Source organism: Gigantopelta aegis, chromosome 15, assembly GCF_016097555.1.
Source record: "Gigantopelta aegis isolate Gae_Host chromosome 15, Gae_host_genome, whole genome shotgun sequence".
Classification (NCBI taxonomy): domain Eukaryota; kingdom Metazoa; phylum Mollusca; class Gastropoda; order Neomphalida; family Peltospiridae; genus Gigantopelta; species Gigantopelta aegis.
Window position 1 is genome coordinate 34,281,925 of NC_054713.1, and position 27,683 is coordinate 34,309,607.

The 27,683-nt window shown below is 37.4% G+C and overlaps 1 protein-coding gene across 1 annotated transcript; it reads right to left on the reverse strand.

Annotated features, from left to right (window-relative positions):
- Positions 1-1,205: 1,205 nt before the first annotated feature.
- LOC121389783 (highly reducing polyketide synthase alt5-like) lies at positions 1,206-26,046 on the reverse strand. The gene is made up of 7 exons (XM_041521432.1): positions 26,042-26,046; positions 23,225-23,364; positions 16,467-16,531; positions 11,877-12,021; positions 4,370-11,160; positions 3,474-3,558; positions 1,206-2,476 (listed from the first exon to the last, which is right to left on the reverse strand). Exons 1-7 carry the CDS (start codon positions 26,044-26,046, stop codon positions 2,211-2,213), a joined length of 7,497 nt encoding a protein of 2,498 aa, XP_041377366.1. The 3' UTR covers positions 1,206-2,210.
- Positions 26,047-27,683: the final 1,637 nt, after the last annotated feature.

Here is a 27,683-nt window from a genome sequence, read left to right on the forward strand (position 1 = left end):
CACAGTCAGGTGAGCTTTACAGGCCCAAAGAGACTAGTTCCTCTCAAACAGTTACGGACCTCAGTGGCATCGTCGTTAAGCCATCAGACATAAAGACTGGTAGGTAGGTGTAAGACTACTACACCCTCTTCTCTTTCACTAATAACAAACCCACTGAGCTACAGTATGTGCCCAGGACAGCGTACTTGAACCTTAATTGGATAAAATATTTTGAATGAATCAAACAGTCGCAAGTAATGTCTCATACAACCTATTTTTGAAGGGGTGCAAGCTGATTTTTGCACAATATAAACGACAAAGTCCGAATCTGAATAACAACGTTTATTCATTTTGATTGAAAACATATTGTATTGTACAACGAACAAAAGAATTGGGCACAAGTTCACTAACATTTATTCATATTTGCAACTAAATAGCTATATAAGGTTACAAACGAATCTCAATGCATTTTTATAATACAAATTTGCCGTTGGTGAGCCCTGTAAGTATTACAAAGGAAAGCTATAATTCCAAAGGCACAATTAAAATATCAGGGCCGTATCCTATCAAAATCCTACGATTTATTCAGGGCCGTACCCTGGGGGGGGGGGGGGGGGGCACTACTTTTTATTAACAAATTAAACCCTGTGTTGCTATTTTCTGGAGTAAAAAAAAAAAGGTGAGATTCTCTGGGGAGAAACTGCCCCCTGCCCCCCCCCCCCCCCCCCCCCCCCCCCAGGGTACGGCCCTGAATATTCAATTGAAGCGTAGGGTCTATACATGTATATATGACGCAGAGGAATGGGAAAAGTATTACTATTATATTATTAATTTTGTATGTGTGTAAGATTTTAACACTTGTTCCAGTGTAGAAATAAGAATAGTACACAGAATCATGACTACAAATATATTTTAGCACATGATAATACATTATGTAGGTTATAATACTTGCTACTTCTGCAACAATTCTCCTGCAACGTTACAATATCTATTGTTTGATTGCAACAATGTTAACCAATTGTGAAACGCAATACAACAATGGTGGATGTTGACTTAGAACAGGAATCAACATATACATTTTAGCCGAGATTTTTTTTTTTTTTTTTTATAAATAATATTCAAATAAATGAAGTAAATTGGCAAACAGACAATAAGCCTATATATATATATATATATATATATATATATATATATATATATATATATATATATATATATATATATATATATATATATATATATATATGTCTCTCCACGAGATGAGGTTACATACTACATAAATATGAATGAATGATAAACAAAACATAACATTACAAAACTATAATTTCAGCCACTACATACAAACTACAAATACCGGGTTGAGTTTGAAACATACAGGACACATATTTGGACCAAGCCAAGAACTCGTGCACATATTCGTGTATACATGAGCTACATTTATAAATTATACATAATTAGAATTTTGAAGCGAAACATACTAATGGTGCACCAGACTAATTTCCTCAAAATGTTACGCGATTCTCTTTCTAACAAATTAAATGATTTATGTTGTACAATTTCCTCAAAATGTCAAGCGATTCTCTTTTTAACGAATACAATGTTTTATATTGTACAATTTCCTCGAAATGTTAAGCGATTCTTTTTCTAACAAATTAAATGATTCATATCACATAATTTCCTCAAAATGTTAAGCGATTCTCTTTTTTAACGAATACAATGTTTTATATTGTACAATTTCCTCGAAATGTTAAGCGATTCTCTTTCTAAGAAATTAAATGATTTATATCACATAATTTCCTCAAAATGTTAAGCGATTCTCTTTTTAACGAATACAATGTTTTATATTGTACAATTTCCTTAAAATGTTAAGCGATTCTCTTTTTAATGAATACAATGCTTTATATTGTAGAATTTCCTCGAAATGTTAAGCGATTCTCTTTCTGACAAATTAAATGATTTATATCATATAATTTCCTTAAAATGTTAAGCGATTCTCTTTCTGACAAATTAAATAATTTATTTTGTATAATTATTTCCTCGAAATGTTAGGCGATTCTCTTTCTAACGAATTAATTAAATGATAAGTATTGTTCAATTTTCTCATAATGGAACGCGATTCTCTTTTTTACGAATTAAATAAGTATTGTACACTTTCCTTGACATGTTACGCAATTCTCTTTCTTTACGAATTAAATGATAAGTATTATACAATGTCCTCAACATGTTTAATGTTACGCGGACAAGACCACCGATCCTTCACAAGCCTTGTCCAGCAGAGTATCCGTTCTGACGCCGCCCAGAATGTCCAGCTGGGACACAGTGATGCCGAGTTCTCTGTTGAGCCAGTTGACCATCTCGACGGCCATCAGGGAGTCCACGCCGTACTCGACCATCGGCCTGGACAGGTGCACGTCCGACTCGGGCATGTCCAGAAGACTGGACAGCTTCTTTTTGACCCTCAACGCCAGGTCTTCTCGGCTCACTTTGACGTCAGAGTCTGAAAAATACATGACATACAATTAAAGGTTTGTTTTGTTTAATGACATCATTAGAGCAGTGGGGACGGGACGTAAACCAATGGTACAGTGCTCGCTCGCTCGAATCGGTGCTCGCTCGATTTTATATGCACTATCGCATATACCACGGCCTTTGATATACCAGTCGTGGCGCACTGGCTGGAACAAGAAATAACCCAATTGTTCCACTGACGAGGATCGATCCTAGACCGACCGCGCATCAATCGAGCCCATTACCATTGGGCTATGTCCCGCCCCTATGGGATGAAAAGTTAAAGTTTGTTTCTTTTAACGGCACCACTAGATCACATTGATTTATTAATCATCAACTATAAAATTCATCTTCCATAGTTCTAAAACGACATGTAGGCTACCTCTGAAAAGAACGGTTGTGGAGACGGCGGCTGGAGTCTTTTAATCCGATTCAAGATTACACAGACTCTTCAAGTGTGTTACAGGTTTGTAACTACCAAATTTAGTGTCAATCTTTATAGACTGAAACTAGGATCTGCGACTTTAAGAGTAAATAAAGTAAAGTTTGTTTTATTTAACGACGCCACTAGAGCACATTGATTTTTTATCTTATCATCGGCTATTGAACGTCAAACATATGGTCATTCTGACACTGTTTTTTTTTTAGAGGAAACCCGCTGTCAATACATAGGCTACTCTTTTACGACAGGTAGAAAGGGATCTTTTATTTGCGCTTCCCACAGACAGGATAGCACAAACCATGGCCTTTGTTGAACCAGTTATGGATCACTGATCGGTGCAAGTGGTTTACACCTACCTATTGAGCCTTGCTGAGCACTCACTCAGTGATTGGGAGTCGGTATTTGGATTAAAAATTCCATGCCTCGATGGGATCCGAACCCAGTACCTACAAGCCTGTAGACCGATAGCTTAACCACGACGCCACCGAGGCCGGTCTTAAGAGTAAATACGTTTAGTGGGTTGAACATGCAATGGTAGGCCTACCTTGTCCAGAGCCGTCTGACATCTTGTGAAGATTTGTGAACTGTGGACATCCTTCGTACACGTGTGTCTGTAGAGTATTCCAGTTCTGAAAATGACGAAACAACGAAATGAATTCTGCTCTGATTTTAGCGCCAAAACGTTAGTATGTCAAAGGTTATGAGGGGAATTTTGTTTTTAGTTATTTAATGAAAATTGACCGCAAATCTATAGGCTGTTTCGCATCTGCAATTATGTTAATGTAAGGAAAGAAAAATAATTTATTCCCTAGATTAAATAATGAACTTATTGCTTTTTTTTTTTTTTACAAAATGAAAAGATACATAATGTTGTGAATTTGGCGTTAGGCTCCATTTTGTGAATATCAGTTTTTACAGGTGTTCCAGAATTGATCACATGTGGAAGGTGTGTGGGTGGCATGCATTTTTACTAGTTTATGCTTGATGGCTCGGCTGTGTTTTCTTTCTCTCATGCGCACATGGTTTGAATACAATTTTATTTTATGGATATTTGGCGTACAAAACAAAAAACACCACCCCCTTTACGTGATCGATTCGAGAACAGTCATAAAGCATTTAAATAGGATAAATACCTTCATCCCACCCCACCCCCACCCCCCAATTCATATAAGTTCGCTTTCTCGCACCAGCCAATGCACCACGACTGGTAAATCAAAGGCCGTGGTATGTGCTATCCTGTCTATCAGATGGTACATATAAAAGATCCCTTGCTGCTAATAGCAAAGAGTAGCCCATGAAGTGGCGACAGCGGGTTTCCTCTCTCAATATCTGTGTGGTCCTTAACCATATGTCTGACGCCATATAACCGTAAATAAAATGTGTTGAGTGCGTCGTTAAATAAAACATTTCCTTCCTATAAGATGGCCTTATGGTCCTTACCATATTTGCATAGGCTATGACCGGGTGTTCCTTCTGTTGGACGAGTTGGTCTAAGTTGGAAACTACTTCGTCAACGTGAAGCGGCAACAGTCCTCTAGCCTTCAAAATCTCTCCAGCCACCATGTTACTCTTGAGGATACCTGCACCAGTTACCGCCCCCAGCTGAATGGCTAGTCCAGGCAACCCCTGTAGGTGGCGGTGCTGTGCCAGTGACTCGAGGAAGACGTTGGCGCTGATGTAGGCACTCTGCTCGATGTTCCCAGACACAGTTGTAATCGATGACATCATCACGAAATAGTCAATGTTTTTGCTTTCGGTTGCTAAATGAAGATTCATCGCAGATCTAGCCTTTGAATCTAAGACTCTTTTTAGCTTTTCCTGGCTCAATTTTAAGATGGAATCATCTTCAGCCACTCCAGAGAGATGGAATACCCCTTTCAGAGGAAGACCGGTGCTTTCTTCCAGTTTTGTAATGGCATTATTCACTTGTTCGAGTGACGTCATATCAATCTTTAGGTCAAGGACGTGGACGCCGTCATCGTGTAGACTGTTCAGAGTCAACTTCTGCTCAAGGGTTTGGAATCCTTTCCTGGTCACAACACCAATATGTTCTGCGCCTCTCTCTGCCATCCATCGGAGAAGGCTCAAGCCTATTCCTCCAGTACCTCCAGTAACGAGGTAAACTGCATCACTGTCAAACCGAGCAGCTGATGCACTGACACAAGGAGGGATGTATCCATCATCTATGGCCATAACTATTTTACCAATGTGGGATCCACCCATCATGGTCTTGAATGCCGTTTTGACGTCGTCCATTCCATGCGAGGTCGTTTTGATTGGTTGTATTACTCCTGCGTTCATCATCTGCTGGACTTTGTGTAGAATCTGCTGCACACGCTGTGGCTGGGATACCATAAGCAGGTCCAGCTGAACGGAAAGGAAGGACTTGTTTTCGAGGAACACACGAGAATGAAGACTGCTGTCTTCGAGGATGTCTCGCTTCCCAATCTCACAAAATCTGCCACCATCTCCTAACACCATCAATCCAGCTTTTAATCTGTCGCCACTTAGTGAATTCAAAATGACGTCAACTCCTTTCCCGTTTGTCCAGTTCATCACATCTTCTTGGAACTGCAAAGATCGCGAATCAGTGACGAGCCGAATTCCACAGTGTTCTTTCAGAAATGTTCTCTTATCCTCTGTGCCTGCAGTACATATGATATTGGCACCAATCAAGTTTGCGAGCTGGATGGCTGCTTGACCAACACCACCAGCAGCAGAATGGATCAGAATAGTCTCACCTTCTTTCAGGTTTCCTTTATTAATCAGTGCTTCATATGCAGTTGAGAACACAATACCAACACCGCAGCCTTCATCAAAGCTCACACCTTTTGGTTTGTGACATACAAAATGTTCTGGAGCAGTAACGTGAGATGCTAAACATCTTGTTCCCAAAGCAATGACTTCATCACCAACACTGAAGTTTGTGACCTGACTTCCAATGTCTTCAACATATCCTGAACATTCCAACCCAAGCTCTTCTCCATCTGACAGATCCTTCAGCATACCCATTGTTGACATGACATCCTTGAAGTTAAAAGCAGCAGACTTCACCTGGATTCTGACCTCATTTGGCTTCAGCTGTTGAAGATGTTGCTCACAATATACAAGACTATCCACAGATCCTGTTCCATTTGCTGCAAGATACCAATTTTCAGGGTTTCCAGTATTTGATGGCAAAACATCAACTCTTGTCACTCGTGGTACATGCAGTTTACCATTTTCGATGCTGTACTCACGATCAGTCAAGTTGTCTGCACATAACAGTTTCTCCAAAGTTTCTGCAGCTTCTGTACATAAACCGTGAGGTGTTTTCAGTGACACAGTAAAAACTGGAGTAGATCTGAATTCATTTATAGCCACTCTGGACATACCGGTGAACATTTCACTGTTTGGGTAGACAAGCTGAAGTTGATCCTTGACAACAATTACCCAGATCTTCTCAATATCACTCTGTTTGTTACCCACCTCCTTCAGGACATCAAGAACAGTACTCATTTCAGTTGTTCCTTCGTGGAATACACAGTATACCTGGCATGGGTTTGTTGCCTCTACATGTTTTATCAAGTCTGTAACTGTGTAACATGAAAGTGGTTCTGAACCAGCAGCTTTGGCTATGACTGAAGTGATATCAGCACTCTTCATCTTGTCACTGGAAAACACTACAGCATGACATGGAGAACTCTTCTTCACTGCCTGTTGTTCACCTTTCTGACCCAAAATAATGGAGTGGAAGAAGTCGGGTTCAGGTCCAGCAATGACGTTGTCAAATCCATTAGATGTGAAAATGTCTTTCCATTCCCCTTGGCTCAGCCAGCATTTCTTCTCTCTGAAGTCTTTGAAAATCCAACAAAGCTCCAGCGTTCCAAATATGACTTCTCTCATGTTGTACGTTTCAGTGGCTTCTAGCATCAGCAGCCAGCCTTTCGGTGCCAGAAGATCTCGCATGTTTGCCAACCCATTGTGAATATCCACAACAGCATGGAGCGTGTCTAGACAGATGACTATATCGCAGGATTCGTCAGAGAAGCCTTGATCAGTGATGGGTTTCTCAATATCGAGTTCTTGATACCTGACATCAGGGTAATCTTTCAGCGTCTGCTTAGCATGCAGAAAGAATGTCCTCGTCAAGTCTGTAAAGATGTACTCCACACGCCCATCCTGCATTAACTTCTGCAGAGGTTCCAAGACAACTTTGGAAAGACCACCCATCCGTCCACCAACTTCAATGATTCTGACCATGCTCTTTTCCTTCAGAGATGTGTTCACAGCCTCCAGTATCATGTCCCGAACCACCTTGTAGAAGAGCCTCGTGGTCAGCGATTCTAGGAAATATTCTGCTAGTCCATCAGATGCAAACAGAACTTCAAGGGCAGATTTCGGATGTTTCAGTGAGTGTGGAAGCAGATTTCCCAGGCGTTGAAACATTCTCAACTCAACCTCAAAATCGGGAATCTGGTCTCGTAAAAGGGAAAATGCTGCATCAAGATCCTCTATTCGTTTTGTCTCATTTCCTGCAACATCCTGTAAGCAGTCATAATACTTAGCCAGAGCCGGTTGCACTTCATTTTTTTGTGTCATTTCAATTGCTCTGCTTGCGAAAGTGGAACTCATTTTCGACAATAAGTCGGCATGAGCAACAATCTGCAAAACGGATTCTGCATCTTTAGGGTAATCTTCTTTCATCTCTGGCCATGATAGTCTGTCAAACAGTTTGCTGGTGTCAGGGAGAACTGCTTCCTTTGGTTGAAGAGCTTTCAGGTAAAGACACTGTGAGAAATCGTTTGACGGAATTGAGATGTTTTGTGCCTCAAATCCTTTCAGTTCCATGACGATCTCGCCAGTCTTTTTCACCAGTTTCACGTCAGCTTCCAACAGAGAGGGTGTCAAGTCGGTCAGCTCTGTGACAACATAAAGTGGTGTGTTGATGGGAGTTTCTTTGCAGTGGAGCTGGAGATCCTTGATAGCAACTGGCAGATAAAGTCCACTGCTAAAACCATAAGAAAGCAGGGCTGCCTGCAGACACCCATCTAGTGTTGTCACCTGTAGTTTTTGATGATTCTGCTTTGCTGGAATAAGCTCACAGATGCTTCGACCTTCCGACAACCAAGCCTTTTTGATCACTTGGAAAGCTGGCCCGTATTGCAAACCCAAGCCTGAAAATTGCTGGTAAATTTCTTCCATTGTTTTTTCCTGCATCACGCTCGTGATATCCATGAAGTTTTTGTCGATGCAAGTTGGTTTTGACATCTGTGGCCCATCGACGATGGAACACGAAGCATGTTCAGCATGTGGTCCGTGCACTGACACCATACTTCCGCGAGTTACGCAGTTCAGCTGAACAGACTCTGACTTGGCGCTGTGTCCTTCTGATGCATCACCCAATGGCAAGATTTGTTTGAACATGATGTTTTTGATATGGACTTTACTGTTATCCTCCAAGCACGTTTCAGCCACTAATTCCAGGTACCCAGCCCCAGGAAAAATAATCTTGCCCTGAATTACATGATCTTTTAGGAATGGAAACATCATTGTGGAAATCACACCATCATTTCCTTTGAAAGATCTGTCTTTCAGACCTAAACGCTTCGTCCTTGACGATTCTGCCTCACACCAGAAGGCTCTGTGTTGCCATGGATACCTTGGCAGTGGTGTCCATTCTGCTTTGTGGTTGTAAATGCTGCTCCACTTCAAATCCACGTTGCTGATGTACAAGTTCCCTAAAGCTTTGAGAATTGTTGATCGATTGGACTTTCCCCTCAGACAGCTGTTGATCAGCGTGGGAATGTTCTTGTTCATGTCAGACGCTGTTTGCTGAACGCAGGACAGAAGAGTTGCTGCTGAGGAACATTCAATGACAACATCAACGTCTTGTTCCTCCAGGAGTGATCTCAGTCCTCCCAAGAAGTTCACTGGATGTCGTACGTTATTCCACCAGTATTTGGCATCCAGGGATGATTTCTGTTGTAGCCCTGTCACTGATGAATAAAAGGGTATCTTTGACGACCGCTTGGCCTGTTTACCGTCTACTGCACGCATGAACCTGGTCTCGATTTCGTCCATCTGATTAGTGTGAAAGGCACACTGGACACGCAGCTGTTTGGCCACTGTTGGGTTGTCTGCAATGAGCTTCTTGACCGAACTCACATCTCCAGCAACAGTCACTGATGCAGGAGAGTTGATGCAGGATACAACAATACCCTCATACTTCTTCAACAGCTCTTCAGCACTTTCTCTGTCCATCCGCAATGCAGCCATTGTTCCCTTGCCTTTCAGACGTTTCTGCAGCTGACACCTGTGGAAAACAATTTCAGTGGCTTCTCTTTTAGTAAGGAGCCCGGCAGCTACTGCAGCAGCCAACTCGCCAAAGCTGTGTCCAATGACGACGTCTGGAAGTACTCCCCAGTGGCGCCACAAGTCAATGAGTCCAAGCTGCATAAAGAGTATGGCTGGTTGAGAAACATCTATATCGTTAACAGTTCCTGTGAACTCTGTGTCTGGTTCTTGTTGAACGAAAAGGCCACACAACTTTAGAATCGACTCTCCTGCAAGCCTAGTGTAGAGTCTGTCACATTCGTCGATTGTGTCGCGAAATACAGGCTCCGTAGCGTAGAGCTGTCTCCCCATGTCTTTGTCCTGTTGTCCCTGTCCTGGAAATAGGAAGCAGATTTTTGGTGGTGTTTGGCTGTGTCTGACTGCTCCTTGTAAAACACCATCGCGATTGCTGACAAATGACTGAAGTTTTTCCTGAAAGCTCTGCCCTGAATCTGCGGTTACAGCTAAGCGATACGCATGATGGGATCGTCTTGATGCCATCCATCCAACTATTCCTTCTGCATCTTTTTCACTTTCAAATAAACTCCATTCTTTGGCCAGGTCAATAAGAGCTTCTTCGGTTTTGGCTGAGAGAGGTATCAACAGTTCTTTTCCCTTGGTGTCACTCTGTCCAAATTTCCATCCGGACTGGCCACTCTTTCGTGGATGTGTGATGGAATAATCACCAATAATAGCGTGCGCAAGTGCTCCGCCAAACCCATAATTGTTTACACCTATCAAATGTTTTCTTCCTGGTGGAAAATCTTCAACTTTTTGTTGAACTTCAATGTTCCATTCGTCAAATCTGCTGTCAATCGGAGATGAATAGTTGATGGACGGACACAGCTGGTGTTTCTTTATCATCAGGGCAGCTTTTATAATACTGACTAATCCAGCACAACACTCCATGTGACCGAAGTTGCTTTTAGCTGAACCAATTCTCAAGGGTGAGTTTCGCTCCTGGGCCAGAGCTGTTCCAATAGCTTCTGCTTCTATAGGGTCTCCAACGGGAGTGCCTGTTCCGTGAGCTTCCACATAGATCAGTTTTTGTGGGTCGATATTGAACTGACCATACACAGATTCCATTAGTCTGACCTGCGCCTCACACGAAGGCATGGTGATGCTCGGGGACGTCCCGTTGGCAGCTATTCCACTCCCTACTATTGTACAGTAAATGTTGTCTCCATCTTGCAAGGCTTGGGATAGCGGCTTGATGATGATGGCGCCGAACCCTTCACTCCTGACGTACCCTTTGGCATCCTTATCAAACGGACAGCTCAGACCTTCGGGCGACAGCACGGACAGGGCACTGAATCCTGCAGTCACCTCTGGCATCAGCAAGACGTTGCTACCGGCAACAAGAGACACGCTGCACTCTTTGTTCCACAGCGCCTGGCACCCGAAATGAAGAGCTGTCATGGATGCTGCGCAGGCGGTATCTACGGCAACGCTGGGACCCTTCAGATTAAACGCAAAAGACAACCTGTTGGCCGCCACGCTGTGTGCCACGCCTGTGTGGGCATAGGCGTTGAAGTTCTGACTCTCTGGTCCCAGCATCAGTGGGTAGTCCATCATGCCAATGCCGACGTACACACCGCAGTTCTCTTTCAGCAGCTCTGACAGGATACCAGCATCGTCAAATGCTTCTTGCGTGACCTCCAGTAGATGGCGCTGTTGGGGATCCATCATGGCTGCCTCCTTGGGAGATATTTTGAAGAATCCGTTGTCAAACTGGTCTATTCCGTCGATGAACCCAGATTTTTTGTTGACATGGGTTCCCAGAGAAGATGGATCAGGATTGTGGTAGGCGTCCATGGACCAACGGTCAGGGGGAATGTCCCCGATTACATTCCGTCCGTTTGTCAGGACATCCCAGAAGTCCTCCGTACCGTTGACGTTTCCAGGCATTCTGCATCCTATAAGACACAAACAAGTGGAAAGTTAATAACGTCGTTTATAAAATTAAACCAAATTGTCTGTACCGGCCATCAAAGGAATCTATGCAAGGAACAGGAGAATTTTTTTTTTTTTTTTTTTTTTTTTGTTGGGGGGGTGGGGGGAGGAAGGGAGATACTAAAGGAAAAATGACACATGGACTAAGTCGTGGAAAGGGTAACCCAATGATTTTTTTTCTTAAAAAAAAACACTTTTATGCATTCCAGTTTAGTAGTAGCTGTCATTGTAAACTACTTCATATGTGTTTTATTAGCCTGTATGAAACACTTTTGTCGGGTCCATTTGAGTGGCCGTTATATACAAGTTCGACTGTGTGTATGTACTAGCTTGACTCTGTGTGTGTGTGGAGGGGGGGGGGGGGGACGTAGCCCAGTGGTAAAGCGCTCGCTCGATGTGCGGTCGGCCAGTGCACCATGGCTGACATATCAAAGGCCGTGGTATGTACTACCCTGTCTATGGGATGGTGCATATAAAATATCCCTTGCTGTTAATCGAAAAAGAGGAAGGAAATGTACTAGCTTGAAAGAAGTTGTAAGATAGGAGTTGCCAAATCGGGAAGAAATCAAATGAAATTCAAAGGAGAGAAAGGAAATGGGGCAGTGGGATTACAAAACAAAATAAAACAATAATAATATTTTTAAAATAATAATAATCATAATGGGGAACAAATACTGACCAATCCCAACAATAGCAATCGGAAAGTGGGTGGAGCTTGACGCGTTACGCGTATAGTACACTTCGTTGAAGGAACGTGTGAAGTTGACTGACATGTCGTGTGACACACTTCGCCGAAAGCTTCGGAAATTGCAACGCTCCCCAACCTGTCGATTAAATGAACATTTCAACAAATAACAAATAAAATTTCAAAATACCAAAATCAGGATATTGTAATATATATATATATATATATATATATATATATATATATATTATTATATTATATTAAAAATAAAAATAAAACATTTTTTAATCGTCATATCAATGACGTATCGTTGTAACTTTTATATAAACACTAGTGTAACATATGTGTGGTTGTAACCTTTATAAAAACACTAGTGTAACCTATGTGTGGTTGTAACCTTTATAAAAACACTAGTGTAACCTATGTGTGGTTGTAACCTTTATAAAAACACTACTGTAACATGTGTGTGGTTGTAACCTTTATATAAACACTAGTGTAACCTATGTGTGGTTGTAACTTTTATAAAAACACTAGTGTAACATATGTGTTGTTGTAACCTTTATATAAACACTAGTGTAACCTATGTGTGGTTGTAACTTTTATAAAAACACTAGTGTAACATATGTGTGGTTGTAACCTTTATATAAACACTAGTGTAACATGTGTGTGGTTGTAACTTTTATATAAACACTAGTGTAACATACGTGTGGGTGTAACCTTTATAAAAACACTAGTGTAACATGTGTGTGGTTGTAACCTTTATATAAACACTAGTGTAACATGTGTGTGGTTGTAACCTTTATATAAACACTAGTGTAACATGTGTGTGGTTGTAACTTTTATATAAACACTAGTGTAACATGTGTGTGGTTGTAACTTTTATATAAACACTAGTGTAACATACGTGTGGGTGTAACCTTTATAAAAACACTAGTGTAACATACGTGTGGTTGTAACCTTTATAAAAACACTAGTGTAACCTATGTGTGGTTGTAACCTTTATATAAATACTAGTGTAACCTATGTGTGGTTGTAACCTTTATAAAAACACTAGTGTAACCTATGTGTGGTTGTAACCTTTATAAAAACACTACTGTAACATGTGTGTGGTTGTAACCTTTATATAAACACTAGTGTAACATATGTGTGGTTGTAACCTTTATAAAAACACTAGTGTAACATATGTGTGGTTGTAACCTTTATATAAACACTAGTGTAACATATGTGTGGTTGTAACCTTTATATAAATACTAGTGTAACATATGTGTGGTTGTAACCTTTATATAAACACTAGTGTAACATACGTGTGGGTGTAACCTTTATATAAACACTAGTGTAACATACGTGTGGGTGTAACCTTTATAAAAACACTAGTGTAACATATGTGTGGTTGTAACCTTTATAAAAACACTAGTGTAACCTATGTGTGGTTGTAACCTTTATATAAACACTAGTGTAACCTACGTGTGGGTGTAACCTTTATATTAACACTAGTGTAACATGTGTGTGGTTGTAACCTTTATAAAAACACTAGTGTAACCTATGTGTGGTTGTAACCTTTATATAAACACTAATGTAACCTATGTGTGGTTGTAACCTTTATATTAACACTAGTGTAACATATGTGTGGCTAGTGTAACCTATGTGTGGTTGTAACCTTTATAAAAACACTAGTGTAACATATGTGTGGTTGTAACCTTTATATAAACACTAGTGTAACCTATGTGTGGTTGTAACCTTTATATTAACACTAGTGTAACCTATGTGTGGTTGTAACCTTTATATAAACACTAGTGTAACCTATGTGTGGTTGTAACCTTTATATAAACACTAGTGTAACCTATGTGTGGTTGTAACCTTTATATTAACACTAGTGTAACATATGTGTGGCTAGTGTAACCTATGTGTGGTTGTAACCTTTATAAAAACACTACTGTAACCTATGTGTGGTTGTAACCTTTATATAAACACTAGTGTAACCTATGTGTGGTTGTAACCTTTATAAAAACACTAGTGTAACCTACGTGTGGTTGTAACCTTTACATTAACACTAGTGTAACCTATGTGTGGTTGTAACCTTTATAAAAACACTAGTGTAACCTATGTGTGGTTGTAACCTTTATATTAACACTAGTGTAACATATGTGTGGCTAGTGTAACCTATGTGTGGTTGTAACCTTTATATAAACACTAGTGTAACCTATGTGTGGTTGTAACCTTTATATTAACACTAGTGTAACATATGTGTGGCTAGTGTAACGTATGTGTGGTTGTAACCTTTATATAAACACTACTGTAACCTATGTGTGGTTGTAACCTTTATATAAACACAAACGTAATCTACGTGTGGTTGTAACCTTTATATAAACACTAGCGTAACCTATGTGTGGTTGTAACCTTTATATAAACAAACACTAGCGTAACCTATGTGCGGTTGTAACCTTTATATAAACACTAGCGTAACCTATATGTGGTTGTAACCTTTATAAAAACACTATTGTAACCTGTGTGTGGTTGTAACCTTTATATAAACACTAGCGTAACCTATGTGTGGTTGTAACCTTTATATAAACACTAGTGTAACCTATATGTGGTTGTAACCTTTATAAAAAACACTAGTGTAACCTGTGTGTGGTTTGTAACCTTTATATAAACACTAGCGTAACCTGTGTGTGGTTGTAACCTTTATATAAACACTAGCGTAACCTATGTGTGGTTGTAACCTTTATATAAACACTAGCGTAACCTATGTGTGGTTGTAACCTTTATATAAACACTAGCGTAACCTATGTGTGGTTGTAACCTTTATAACACTAAAGTAACTCAGATATCGCAGTTAAAGTTACATTCTCTGGTTACCATATTATAACATCATGTACAAATGTGAAATACAAGCTCAAATGCACTTTTAAAAAAGTCGTGTGTGTTCGCTATGAACGGATATCGTCAAACGTATATGCTTGATTCGTCGCCTATGCCGCCATAGCTCGGTAAAGCACAAACGACAGCCTGTTGTCAGTTTCAGTTAACACGTGCGTTTGCCGATTTCAAATTGTAGAGTTCGTCTCAAAAAATTAAAAGAGAAATCTTGCGCTGTACGAAGAACGTTCGGTTGAGGATACAGTACTAGAGTCTTTAGTTAAAACCGGTTTGATCTTGACAATGTATTATCGACAGTCGTACCTTCCTATTTCAGAATTGATATTTTATAAAGTCTTAGTAGAACTTTCAAAGTTTAGTTTGTATACTAGTAACACATTTATCATGCATATATTTTTAAAATAAAATATACTAAAGTAGACAATGAACGTTTTCACTTCTTAATTTTACGTGTTAAAATCGACAAATTGAAATAAATATTATTTCGTTTGGAAAGGGTAAAATTGGGGGGGGGGGGGGGGGTGTTTAATGACATCAAAGATAAAGCATATTGATTTAATAATCATCCGACACCATACAACAGTAAATAAAATGTGTTGAGTGCGTCGTTAAATAAAACATATCCTATCCTTCCTTCCATCTGCTGTTGGATGTCTAACATTTGGTAATTCTGACATATAATCTTAGAGAGGAATCGGGTGCATGTGCAGGGGGAGGGTATTGGAGGTCGAAATCTTACTTGCCTAAGCTTAAAAAAAATTGAAATGTATTTTTTGTTTTTGGAGGGGGGGGGGGGGGGGCGGGGGGAGCATGTCCCCATATAAACTTCGCTTAACACAGTCTATAACCCAAACCCCGCTGAAATTCCTGCACACGCGCCTTGGAAACCCGCTACATTTTTTTTTAGCAAGGGATTGTTTATATGTACCATCCCACAGACAGGATATCACATACCATGGTCTTTTTGTATACCCGCCGATGGGGATCGATCCTAGACTGACCGCGCATTTCCAAAAAAACACCTTTTTAGGTCTAAGTAATGAATACAAATAACATATAGTCTTGAAAAATGTTACGTAAATCGAACACAGTACCCTCTTCCTCTACCCCTAGAGCGTTACGTAATTAGTAGCACCCCCTTACATGTAACGCGTATGCCAACAGCTGGCCACTGTCAACATTTCAAGGCAAATCCCCCACTCACCGACCCCTGGAAAGGCGTTGTACCATACCTCTATGGATATAAATGTTTTGGAGATATGAGACGACCCCTCAATCAAGACAGTTAAATTTGTTTTAAAATTGCGAAATCTCACGTGATCTCTTGTTGGGGAATTCTATACTTGTGATAAGCCAATGAAAACCGAGATCGGTACGAGCCCGTCAAAAGTGTTCCACTCTCAAAATCATGGCTTTGTTTTTGACCTGGATAAGCCAGCGTAGTGAAACCAATGCGGAGTGCGGCGTCATATATGCACCAAACGTAATTGGATTTTCTGTTCTATATGCTTAAATAATAAAAATATTCCAGGGAATGTAGTTTTAATCTTTATAATAAGAGTAGGAGTAATCCAGGTATCGTTGTTACCTAGTATGTGAATGTTAAGAGTAACTCAGGTATAGTTTTACATAAAATGTATGTCAATGGATGGACATCTCAAGGACTAGGCCTACTTTAAAAAATTTTTATTGAAAATTACTTACGTGAAAAATCTTCCTAAAGACGTCATCCTCTGAAGAAGGAATCTGTGGACTTTCAGAGAGGATATCTGTAATAAACAATCACAGACCATCGTTGTTTACAGAGGCGGATCTAGGGGGAAGGGCTCTTATTGTTTTGTTGTTTTTTGTTTTTGTTTTTATTCTTTTTTGACGGAGAAAAGGCCAACAAAACAAACAAACAAACAAACAAACAAAACAAAACCACCAATACTTTATTAATTAACGATGACACGAAATTGCAGCCGGCGAAAAACTACATGTATTTTGTCCTAGGATATCTTATTGAAGTCAATATACGTGACCATCCAGTGTGTGGAATATATGTCACTGTAATGCTTTTTTCACGATATCTGTCTGGATAAAACGTGGCGACACTATACCAATAATTAAAGGCAGGAGAGAAATTTATCGTAGTTGTTAAAAACATGGTTTGGACTTTAGAGCTAGTAGAGGTCAAATTCATCCAATCGGCGACATTATTATTATTATTATTATTATTATATATATGGAATATATATATATATACTCTTCAAAATAAAGTAGGGGAACCTGAAATATTAAAACATACATTTTGATCACAGACATCCTAGTAAAGAACGTTCAGATATGTTTATCAACACACCGAAACACATTCCATAGTTTGCACGTGCATCACGCAGTTGCCCCGTACACGTGCGTGGGGTGTCATTCTCGATTTTGACCATTTCCAGGAAGGTCTATTAATCACTGTGGAACATTATTTCTCTCAATCTTTTTTATTCTGTTGATCATACAGTTGTTATTGTTTTGTTTTTAGTCATTTTTATTGTTTGAATTTGCGATTTACTAATTAAAAAAAACCCGTCAGCTTTCAAATTTCACATCTGACCCCAGTCGTCCTTTAAGATCTTTGGTGGTCATAAAACCTACTGTAATACTGAACTACCGGTTGTAATGTTTGCCCAATTAATTCACTATTATCATATATCCATTCCCTACAGCTAATATACCTTACAATTTTGGCAATTGTAAATTCTTTTTAGAGTTCCCCTACTTTTTTTGAAGAGTATATATATATATATATATATATATATATATATATGTGTGTGTGTGTGTGTGTGTGTGTGTGTGTGTGTGTGTGTGTGTGTGTGTGTGTGTGTGTGTTTGTGTGTGTGTGTGTAGTTTATTAACCCAGAAACATATATTGTAGTGTCATGGTTGGGGGCCCTGATATCACTATCTCACAGTCGTGCTTATATAAACAAAATATAAATACATATGGTACATTAAACAGGGAAGTTAGAAGTAACGAAAGAAAAAGGTTTAGAGGGAAAGAAGACAGGAAAGAAGGAAAGAAAGAATGAATGTTAAGATAAGATTTTGAAATAGAAAATATTAAATTTTGTATTGTTATAAATACCTCTAGAACAATATATTGCTATGTCTTGTTTCCAGGAATATTAATCAAGGTGCCCAATATTCTTCAAACACAATTTTTTTTTAAATATGTATTTTTCAATTTGTATTCTATCTTTTATAATGTTTAAAAGAGCATATATGTTAGGTTTCTGTTTCTGCATTTTGCTTCTGTATATATAATGTTTAACATTAATGAGCCAATTAGCAAATACCCATTATACTTTTGTTGCTGTTTAAAATTCCAAATAATACCGTCTGTTTACTAAATTGTATATGTTCACCTTGGTCCTGGTACCACCGTTCAATTTCTTTCCATATTACTAAGATTTCAGAACAGTCATAGAATAAATGTTCCAATGTTTCTGGCAAAACTCACAAATATTTGATTCTATATATTGTATTTTATAACGAAAAGTGGTTGTTGTTGTTGTTATTCGATGTAAGATTCTATATTGAAAACCATAATAAAGTTGTATCTTTTATACATAGAAATGGTAAATTATAGTTTTCCACTCTTGTGAAAAAAACATGTAACCTAAATTAGCATATTTCCGTTGGGAAGATGGCACTGTTGTTGATTTGTTTAAAATGTTGTACATTTCTTTGCATCCTTTTGTAGTTTTAATGAACAACCCCAATTTAAAAGGAAATATAGCATTGATGGTTATTACTTGCTGATATAAAGATTTAAAAACGACTATTCTTCCTAAAACTGTCAATTTTCTTATAGACCACATCTTTATTAAATGTTTCATTTCATTAATTTTTATTTCAAAATTGGTTGCAGTAATTTGTTTTATGTCAATTTACTTCTAACATTTCAAAATGTTCTGCGCCCCATTCTAATTTCCATTTTACATGGTTATAGACATCTTTTGAGTATTTTTTGCTGCCTATCCATATGACTTTCGATTTCGAATACTTTATTTTCAAGCCAGAAACATTAGTATATAAATATAAGATTATTAAGGTGTGTTCATGAGATTTGGGAGATCATCTAGAATAAAGTTTGTGTCGTCTGCATATTGAGATATGAGGAACTTCTCTTCACCTATTTTTAAACCATATATTTTGTCGGAATTTCTAATTGATATTGAGAGAATTTCTGCACATATAATAAAGATATATGGCTAGAAGAGGTCACCTTGCCTACATCCACGTTCTAATTTGAAACTTTCAGATAAAAATCCGTTTTAGAGTACTCGATGTTGAATTATTATATAAATTATTTACCCAATCTGTTATAGATATTTTATAATTAAACAAATCTAAAGCTTTTTCAATAAAATTCCAAGAAAGAGAGTTCCAGCGACAATTATTCAAAGTTACATAGTGATTTTTATTTTTGTTTTATTTTTTCTGCACTAATTACCTATGTTTGATTATATCGAATGTAACGATATTTCAGACTGACACCAACAAGGTCGATATATATATATATATATATAGAGAGAGAGAGAGAGAGAGAGAGAGAGAGAGAGAGAGAGAGAGAGAGAGAGAGAGAGAGAGAGAGAGAGAGAGAGAGAGAGAGAGAGAGAGAGAGAGAGAGAGAGAGAGAGAGAGAGAGAGAGTGTTTAAAAGAGACCGGACACCAAAATACATGTAGTGTGTAATGGATTAAGTTAGCGTCAAAGACCGCATTACTCTAACGAGGCACCGGTCAGCTGCGCGTCTTAGGTTTGGGATAAAAACAGAAGTGGGCGGGATTATGCATAGATCTGAACGAATGCGAGGAAATACGTCATCGGTGAGAGTTACCAAGCAATACCGGTACACGTGTTGATTCTTTGGTTGTGTCTCCAGGTTTATCGGAAATTTAATTTACAAGATAATTAGTGTTATTATATACTGTCGACGTAATTCTATGATGGTTAACTGCGCAGTGTTTAACTGCAACAGTAACAGCAATGCATCCCAAGAAATGGCCAACATCATGGTTTCGATTTCCAAAAAAAAGAAAGTTGTTTCAAAACATGGACGCATTATTGTCGTCGAACGGGTTTTACACCAACTAAATACAGCAGGTTATGGTACATTTACAATGTGAAAATTAAAACAAGTATGTACTTAAGATATACATTAATAAAGGTATTGCAATTTGTTCAAATGCCAATATTTAAACTTCACATTTATTTACCTATAATTACCAAATTAATTTTCACCGACAGCCCATAACGACTCCATACTAACGTCTCTTAATCTAGTTGGTTTGTTAACCTCATAACAAAACACCATCAAAACGTGAATTATTACCTTAGTTAACAATGTTTATCGTCAGTTCAGTATATTGTCATTAAAATTAAAATGCTAACACTTTGGCAGGAACAACATATGTACTCTGGCCAGAAGGAATGATGGTTAATTAGTTTTAAAGCTAATGTCGATTATTAAAGCATAATAAAATTGTACTTTTTAATGCTTTCTGTATGTCATATTAAAAATATTCTACACCAAATAATTGTTTTAATACCTACCCTGGGTTTCTGCTAGAGGGTGCGGAAGGTAAACTTACATGTATGTACTAAAAGATCTCAGAAATTAATGTATATAAATAATGTTTTATGTTTTCGATAGATTAAAGTGCATGAAATAAAATGTTCAATAAAAAACATTTCAAACCTATAACCACCCAATATACTCCTTTGAATATATTTAGTTTTTACAGGCCCGTAGGAACGACTTTGGGAGGGGGGGGGGCGGACCGGGTATAAACTCTACATCAGATTTTGGTTAAAATGGCAAAAATTAATGCGATTAAAAGAAGCTCACAAGTGGGGGGCACCCCCCCCCCCCCCCCCCCCCCCCCCCCCCCCCCGGTTCCTACGGGCCTGTTTTATTACGTACCCTCAAGTTATTTTCTGGCAGAAAACCTGGTACCTTTGACAGAGGTTGATACAATTGGTCGTCTAATTTTCGACTGTTACCATACAATAATATAATTAATCACTTTTGGCATCTAGCAATTTAAAGCAAAATTAACAATAGTTACCACATGGAATAAGCATCATATATTATTTTGTTTTACCTGTAATATATTTTCATCAGGACTTCCTTCTTCCTCCATGAATGATTAAAGAAAACAACACTGGATATATTGTAATTATTTTTATTTTATTCCAATATATAACAAATGTGTTTTATGTCAGTATGTGGAGCAAACTACCTGAAACAGTTGGTTTGAAATCATGATTACAAAATCCTAAAGAACTGGTTCCTAACCTCACCCTCTACATATTATCTACATTTGTACAGGCCTGTAGGAACGATATTTGAAGTGTGTGTGGGGGGGGGGGGGGGGGGGATACAGTCTCTAATGGGGGATACAAACTAGATTTTTATCTTTATATCATCTTTATTTATGCAGAGTAGTGAAAATTTAAAACATACATTTTCATCCTAGAGTGTGTGATGGAGAACAAGCCCCTAGGCCCGCCCCTCCCCAGTTCCTACGGGCTTGTTGTATTTTATATTAATAAATGCAAAGACTATATAATAATATTTCAATATTAGTTGTAAAGTGATTGTCAGTATGTGGCAACAGTATAATATTTTCCAACATTTCTGTGTTTCTGTACCCGGCTGTGGACAGTTTCGGCAGACTGGTAACACATTTTCTTAATAATTAAAAATACACGGTTTAACCAAACACATTAAAACTTGGAGGATAACTAGTTAAGAGAACAGTATAAGTTGTAGAAGCATCACGAGGGGTATATGGCTTTTTATGTACCCTCTGTGTGTTCTTTTACCCCGAGCCGAAGGCGAGGGGGTAAAAGAGCACACAGAGGGTACATAAAAAGCCATATACCCCGAGAGATGCTTCTACAACGAATTTATCTTGCCGACATGTTAAACCATATAGCCAAATAATCAAAATAACGTCAGACAATAATTGTTAACAATTTATTAACGGAGCCGTACCACGCGGACGCGAACGAAACCACTTGCCAGTGACGAAAAATAGTTCCATCGATAAACGAGTTTTTAACTTCAAATGTTTGTAATACGAAATTGTCTGAAACAGATATTAATAAAAATAGAATAAAAAAAACACTTTTTTTTATCAGAAATGTATGTAGTAAAAAAAATAAAAAATAAAAAACAAAAACAAAAAACTGTTGCTAATCGCGCATTAATACAATAATACCACAACCGTAATTAGGTGGCCGAGTTCAACATTGCAGCTTTTAAAAGTATTGAAATATTGTATTTTATAGTAAAAATAAAATTAATTATGTATACTTGATTGATTATCAATGTTATTTATAATCTAATTATTGCTTTAGCATTAACTGGGGCGGCTGGAAACTGTTGGAAATTACAGACGGGGTATAAGAGAATTTGGCTCCGCCCACAGGGGGATAAGGGATTTGTCCAACGGCAAACAACCAATGAGATCAAAGAATTTTACATGAAGGCGAGATAAAGTTTTTTGTTAAATTATTATACTTGCTTTGGTGAGGGGACGCTTTTTGCAAATTTGCGAAATCGGCCTCTGGAATATCCACTGACGTGTCATATTTACATCTAGATGCTGAACAAGATTTATGATGAAATATTATTACATTTTGTGTGCTTTTCTTCTAATTAGGTCCATTTGCTTCAGTTTACATTAAAAATATCATAACAAATTATGTTTTAAAAAATGCTTGTATGCTAGTCTATGACCGTGTGGCTTCCTCGTCTTCGTCGGCAGTTGATTTATCCGAATTTTCGTCTAAGACAACATTTCCAGGATTAGGGACAAAGTCTCTGATAAGTGGTTCAAACTGATACGGTTTGATGCCATTAGCACAAGCTGGACACAATTCTTCGTCACTCGAATCGATAAGTTCGTCCATGCTGCTTGGTAGTTTCTTCAGTTTTCCTCTCATCGATGACGTCACGGGTCTAGCTCATCAATTGTCGACAGTTTCTGGCAAACATCGGAGAACGGCGAAAAAAAACCCCAACCAAGACTGGCACGCTTAACTCGGTCAATAAGGGGAGCGCGGTTGTTGCGTATTGTGGTGTATGAAGGCAAATGAATTAAAGGAACATTACAGAAAAGTAATTTAGTTATTTGTAACCATTATTCTCCATGTCAAGCCGATGATTAAGAACTAAATGTGCCGTAGTGGTGTCGTTAAACAAAACAAACTTTAACCGAGACATGATGTGTCATAGAATCAATCTTTACCCATTTGCAAAAACACCTTATTCAGGCATATTGTGTAATAAATTAATGTATTCTTGACGTAAACTTGATATTAAGTGCAATATGATCTTATTTATTACATTTGAAGTCTTAGATTTCGTCAGAATCAAAATAAGTATATAAATTTACAGAAAACCCGACATACCGGAAGCCAACGACTGGCACCCATCACTTGCAAATTCCGGCATTCGTCTTTGTGTTTGTAAACGACTTGAAGCTGCTCGTTTTACGTGATCAGTGTATAATCGGGTGATTAAATCGCTGTTGATGATCGTCAGTATCTGTCTAAAAATAAACATATGAATATAATATTAGAGGTATGATTCGAGTTTTAAAAAATAAAATGTGATTGAAAGTTATGTAAAACACTAATCCGATTTAAAAATACATATATCCTCTCGGAATATTTAGATTTTTTTTTTTTTTTAAAGGTAAATTCAATAAAATTTGAATACTGTATAAGATAAAGAACACTACACTTTTCTCTCTCACTAACAACTAACCCAATGTCCTGGACAGACAGCCTATATAGCTGGGTGTGTGCACAGGACAGCGTGCTTGAACCTTAATTGGATATAAGCACGAAAATAAGTATGAACCAATAAATGAATGTTTGAATTAATGAATGTTTGAATGAATGAATGAATGAATGAATGAATGAATGAATGAATGAATGAATGAATGAATGTATGTATAACATAACTTAACATAACAACAAAACTAAACATAACATAATGTAATTGAATGCATAATTAATACAACATAACACAACATAACATAACATAAGGGAATAAATATGTAAATAATTAAATTAAATTTATTGATTATTTAATTAATTTTAAATTCATTTTTAACAATTTTGAATTGAAAATCAGAACTTAGTCTTGCCAATCCCTATTAAATAATCTTGTAATAAAAAGAATTATATTAAAGTATACATCCTCTTACATAGGCGTACATAGTTCGATGGGTTCGACCGAACACCTCGCCCCCCCCCCCCCCCCCCCCGAAATCGCTTTTTTTATAATTTAATATATCTGACATTATTATATTTACTCAACATAGAAATATATGCCCAATATCTCTGCAATCTATTTTGGAAACCCCCTTTTCAAAATCCTATGTATTGGAACCCCCCTTTTCAAAATCCTATGTACGCCCATGTCTTAATGTAATTTTATGTAACCTCGGTGGATCCATTCAACTGATTGGGTTTTCCTCGTTCCAACTAGTGCATCACAACTGGTCAAAGGGGGTGGTATGTGCTTTCCTGTCTGTGGGAAACTGCGCATAAGAGATCCCTTGCTGCATTAGGAAAAATGTAGCGGGTTTTTTGACGACTACGTGTCAGAATTACTAAATGGTTGACATCCAATAGCCGATGATTAATTAATCAATATGCTCTAGTGGTATCGCTAAACAAAACAATTTTTTGATGTTTGACATATGTAAAGTATAATAAAATTTAAAGTTTACTTACACGTAAAGAGTTTTCTTGCCTTTTGATCAAACGTGTTTTGTTGCTAATTTTGTATCTACCAAAATCTTGCCTGTGGTATATCTTCAAAAAACAAAATCTTAATGTCTTTCTTCCAATCTTAATGGTTCAAAAATAATACTGAAGAAACAACTGGAAGGTACTTATATATAGCTTTTGTTTGACACGTCACAGTGTATGTTTCTGTTTTGTTTACACGATTCCAACGAGGCAGGTAATCTTTTCTTGGAATACTTCAGCAATACGCAAAATTTAATCATTAAACAAGCGGCGCACGGTGTCTCTAGTCATGACCTGTGACCGGATGAGAAAAAACCAATCAGCGACGAGAAATCCGAGATCCTCAACGATGATTGGATGGTGAAGAATTCTAGTCTCGGAATAGCGGTGCGGTCAAAGAGTCATGAAAATCTGTTATTTACATCCGCGTTTCCAAGTAGGCCTACGTGCGTATTGTGACTTGTACATGCGTAATAAGGCGACCAATACAAATCCGTGTATCATATTCGCTAGATAAGATTAAGGTTACTCTTTTGAGCTATTGCTTTCATCTCCGGAAATTTAATTATTTAAAACAGTTATTTATTTATTTATTTATATACACAGTGAAACTCCTCTAAATCGGGCACCCTCGAGACAAAGTAAAAAGTCCGATTTTAAGAGGTATCCGGTTTAGAGAGGTTTTCTTCTATACATATATTTAAACACACACACACACACACACACACACACATACACACACACACACATATATATATATATATATATATATATATATATATATATATATATATATATTTATTCAATCTTTGTTTTCTTTTCTTTGGTGGTTGGATGGTTTTGTTTTGTTTTCTTTGGTGCTTGGATGGTTTTGTTTTCTTTTGTTTAACACTTAGTCCCGTGTTAAAGCGCTCACCTGATGCGCGGTAGGTCTGGGATCAATCCCCGTCAATGGGCTGTTTCTCGTTATAACCAGTGCACCATGACTGGTATATCAAAGGTCATGGTATGTGCTATCCTGTCTATGGGATGGTGTATTTCACAGATCCCTTGCTATTAATGAAAACAATGTAGCTGGTTTCATATCTATGATTAGGTTAAAATTACCAAATGATTGACATCCAATAGCCGATGATTAATAAATCATTGTGCTCTAGCGGTGTCTTTTTTTCTTCTTTTTTTTGGGGGGGGGAGGGGGTTGGTTGTTTTGTGGGTTTTGTTGTTGTTGTTGTTGTTTTGTTTTGTTTGTTTTTTGTTTTGTTTTGTTGGGGATTTTTTTTTTGGGGGGGGGGGGGTTTTGTTTGTTTTTTGTGTTTGTGTTTGTTTGTTGTTTGTTTGTTGTTGTTTGGGGGTTTTTGGAGGGTTTTTGGGGTTGTTTTTTTTGTTTGGGGGGGGGGGGGTTGGAGGGAGTTTCGTGGGTTAAGTGTATATATATTTGTTTTAAATGGTCCAACCCACACCTACCCCATCATGTCATAAATCCAGGAAAAGCCTTTGGTAAAGTTATATGCAAACCGTTAATTGTATTTGAAATCCATACATACTGGTTTTAGTCATTTTCATGTTATTAGTTTGTTTGTTTTGTTTAACGACATCACTAGAGCACATTAATTGATTATTAGAATTTCAAGCACAGTCTTCGAGGAAACCCGCTACATTTTCTCATTCGGGATCTTTTATAGGCACTTTTCCAAATAGAAGACAACACATACCATGGCCTTTCATATACCAGCCGTTGGGCACTGGATGGGACGGGAAAGAAAGCAATCAGAGCAACTGTTGAGACTCGAACCTGTTGCATAAGTATCTGATGCGAGCACTCTCCCGATTCAGCTAGATATGCTGCTCCTTCGAACACTTGTTTTTTTGTTGTTGTTTGGGTTTGGGTTTTGTTTTGTTTTGTTTTGTTTTGTTTACTTTACTTTACTTTTTTTTTCTTCTTTTTTTTCTTTTTGTTGTTGTACTTTACGTTGATTTACTTTACTTTACGTTTACTTTACGTTTACTATACGTTTACTTTACGTTTACTTTACTTTTACTAAATACGTCACGTCACGTCACATCACGTCACCTCAAGCTATGCTACGCCACTTTAATTCACTTTTTTCTTTTCTTTTCTTTTCTTTTTTTTTCCCTTTCTTTTCTTTTGGTATGGGTAAGGGTAGTAGCGTTGTATATGTTTTAAGGAAGCAGGGTAGTGGTTCAGAGATTTTGTTTTTTGTTTTTTTGTTTTGTTGTTTAAATTATTACTATTATTACATTTTTTATTTGTTGCAAAATACAAAATAATACAAACATAAATAAATTGTTTACAATCAGCTATTTTATAATGTAATGTTTGTTTGCCAAGAAATTCGTTTTATGGAATTGATATAGGCAAAGGAAATGGTATAGGCAAAGCAAAGCGCAATTAGTAATTATAAACACATGTTCCGAATAAGTGTTCCTATATGGCGGCACAAATGAAAGTACGCGTAGTCCATATAACGCTGGACGTAAAAGTATAAAAGAAAATAATATGCTTTAGAGTCTGCTTATAGGTGCCATGGTATGTGATGTCCCGTCTGTGGCAAAGTACTTATAAATTTCCCGGGAGTTTCTCACTTTTTAAATATTTAAATATTTAATTATTTTTAAATATCAATACAAAACAGAACCTCTCTTAACCGAATACCCCTTAAAACCAGATCTTTTATTTGGTAACATGAGTGTCCGGTTTGGAGGAGTTTCACTCTATATTTTAAGCATACTACCTAGTAGTTGTTTGACCTATTAATGATTGCATTTATAAACTTAGTAGTACAAAATAAACAGAATTAAAATTTAATAATATATTGCCCACAGATAAATACAGTACATTAACAAAATTTAATAAATAATAAAATAAAGAAAAAATAACAATAATAATAAAAAAAAAAAAAAAAAAAAAAAAAAAAAAAAAAATATATATATATATATATATATATATATATATATATATATATATATAGGGACTATACTATACATAACTATACATTGCTGTCTATGCGGTTGACCAAACATAAACCTTTGGAATGGAGATATATATATATATATATATATATATTTTTTTTTTTTTTTTTTTTTT

What these genes read in the sequence shown, in the direction of transcription:
- LOC121389783 (XM_041521432.1), bottom strand. An exon ending in GTGCCAGTCGTTGGCTTCCG is followed by an intron (nt 16,532 to 23,224) that starts GTATGTCGGGTT and finishes TGTTTATTACAG; the next exon opens with ATATCCTCTCTGAAAGTCCA. An exon ending in TCTTTAGGAAGATTTTTCAC is followed by an intron (nt 12,022 to 16,466) that starts GTAAGTAATTTT and finishes TTTAATCGACAG; the next exon opens with GTTGGGGAGCGTTGCAATTT.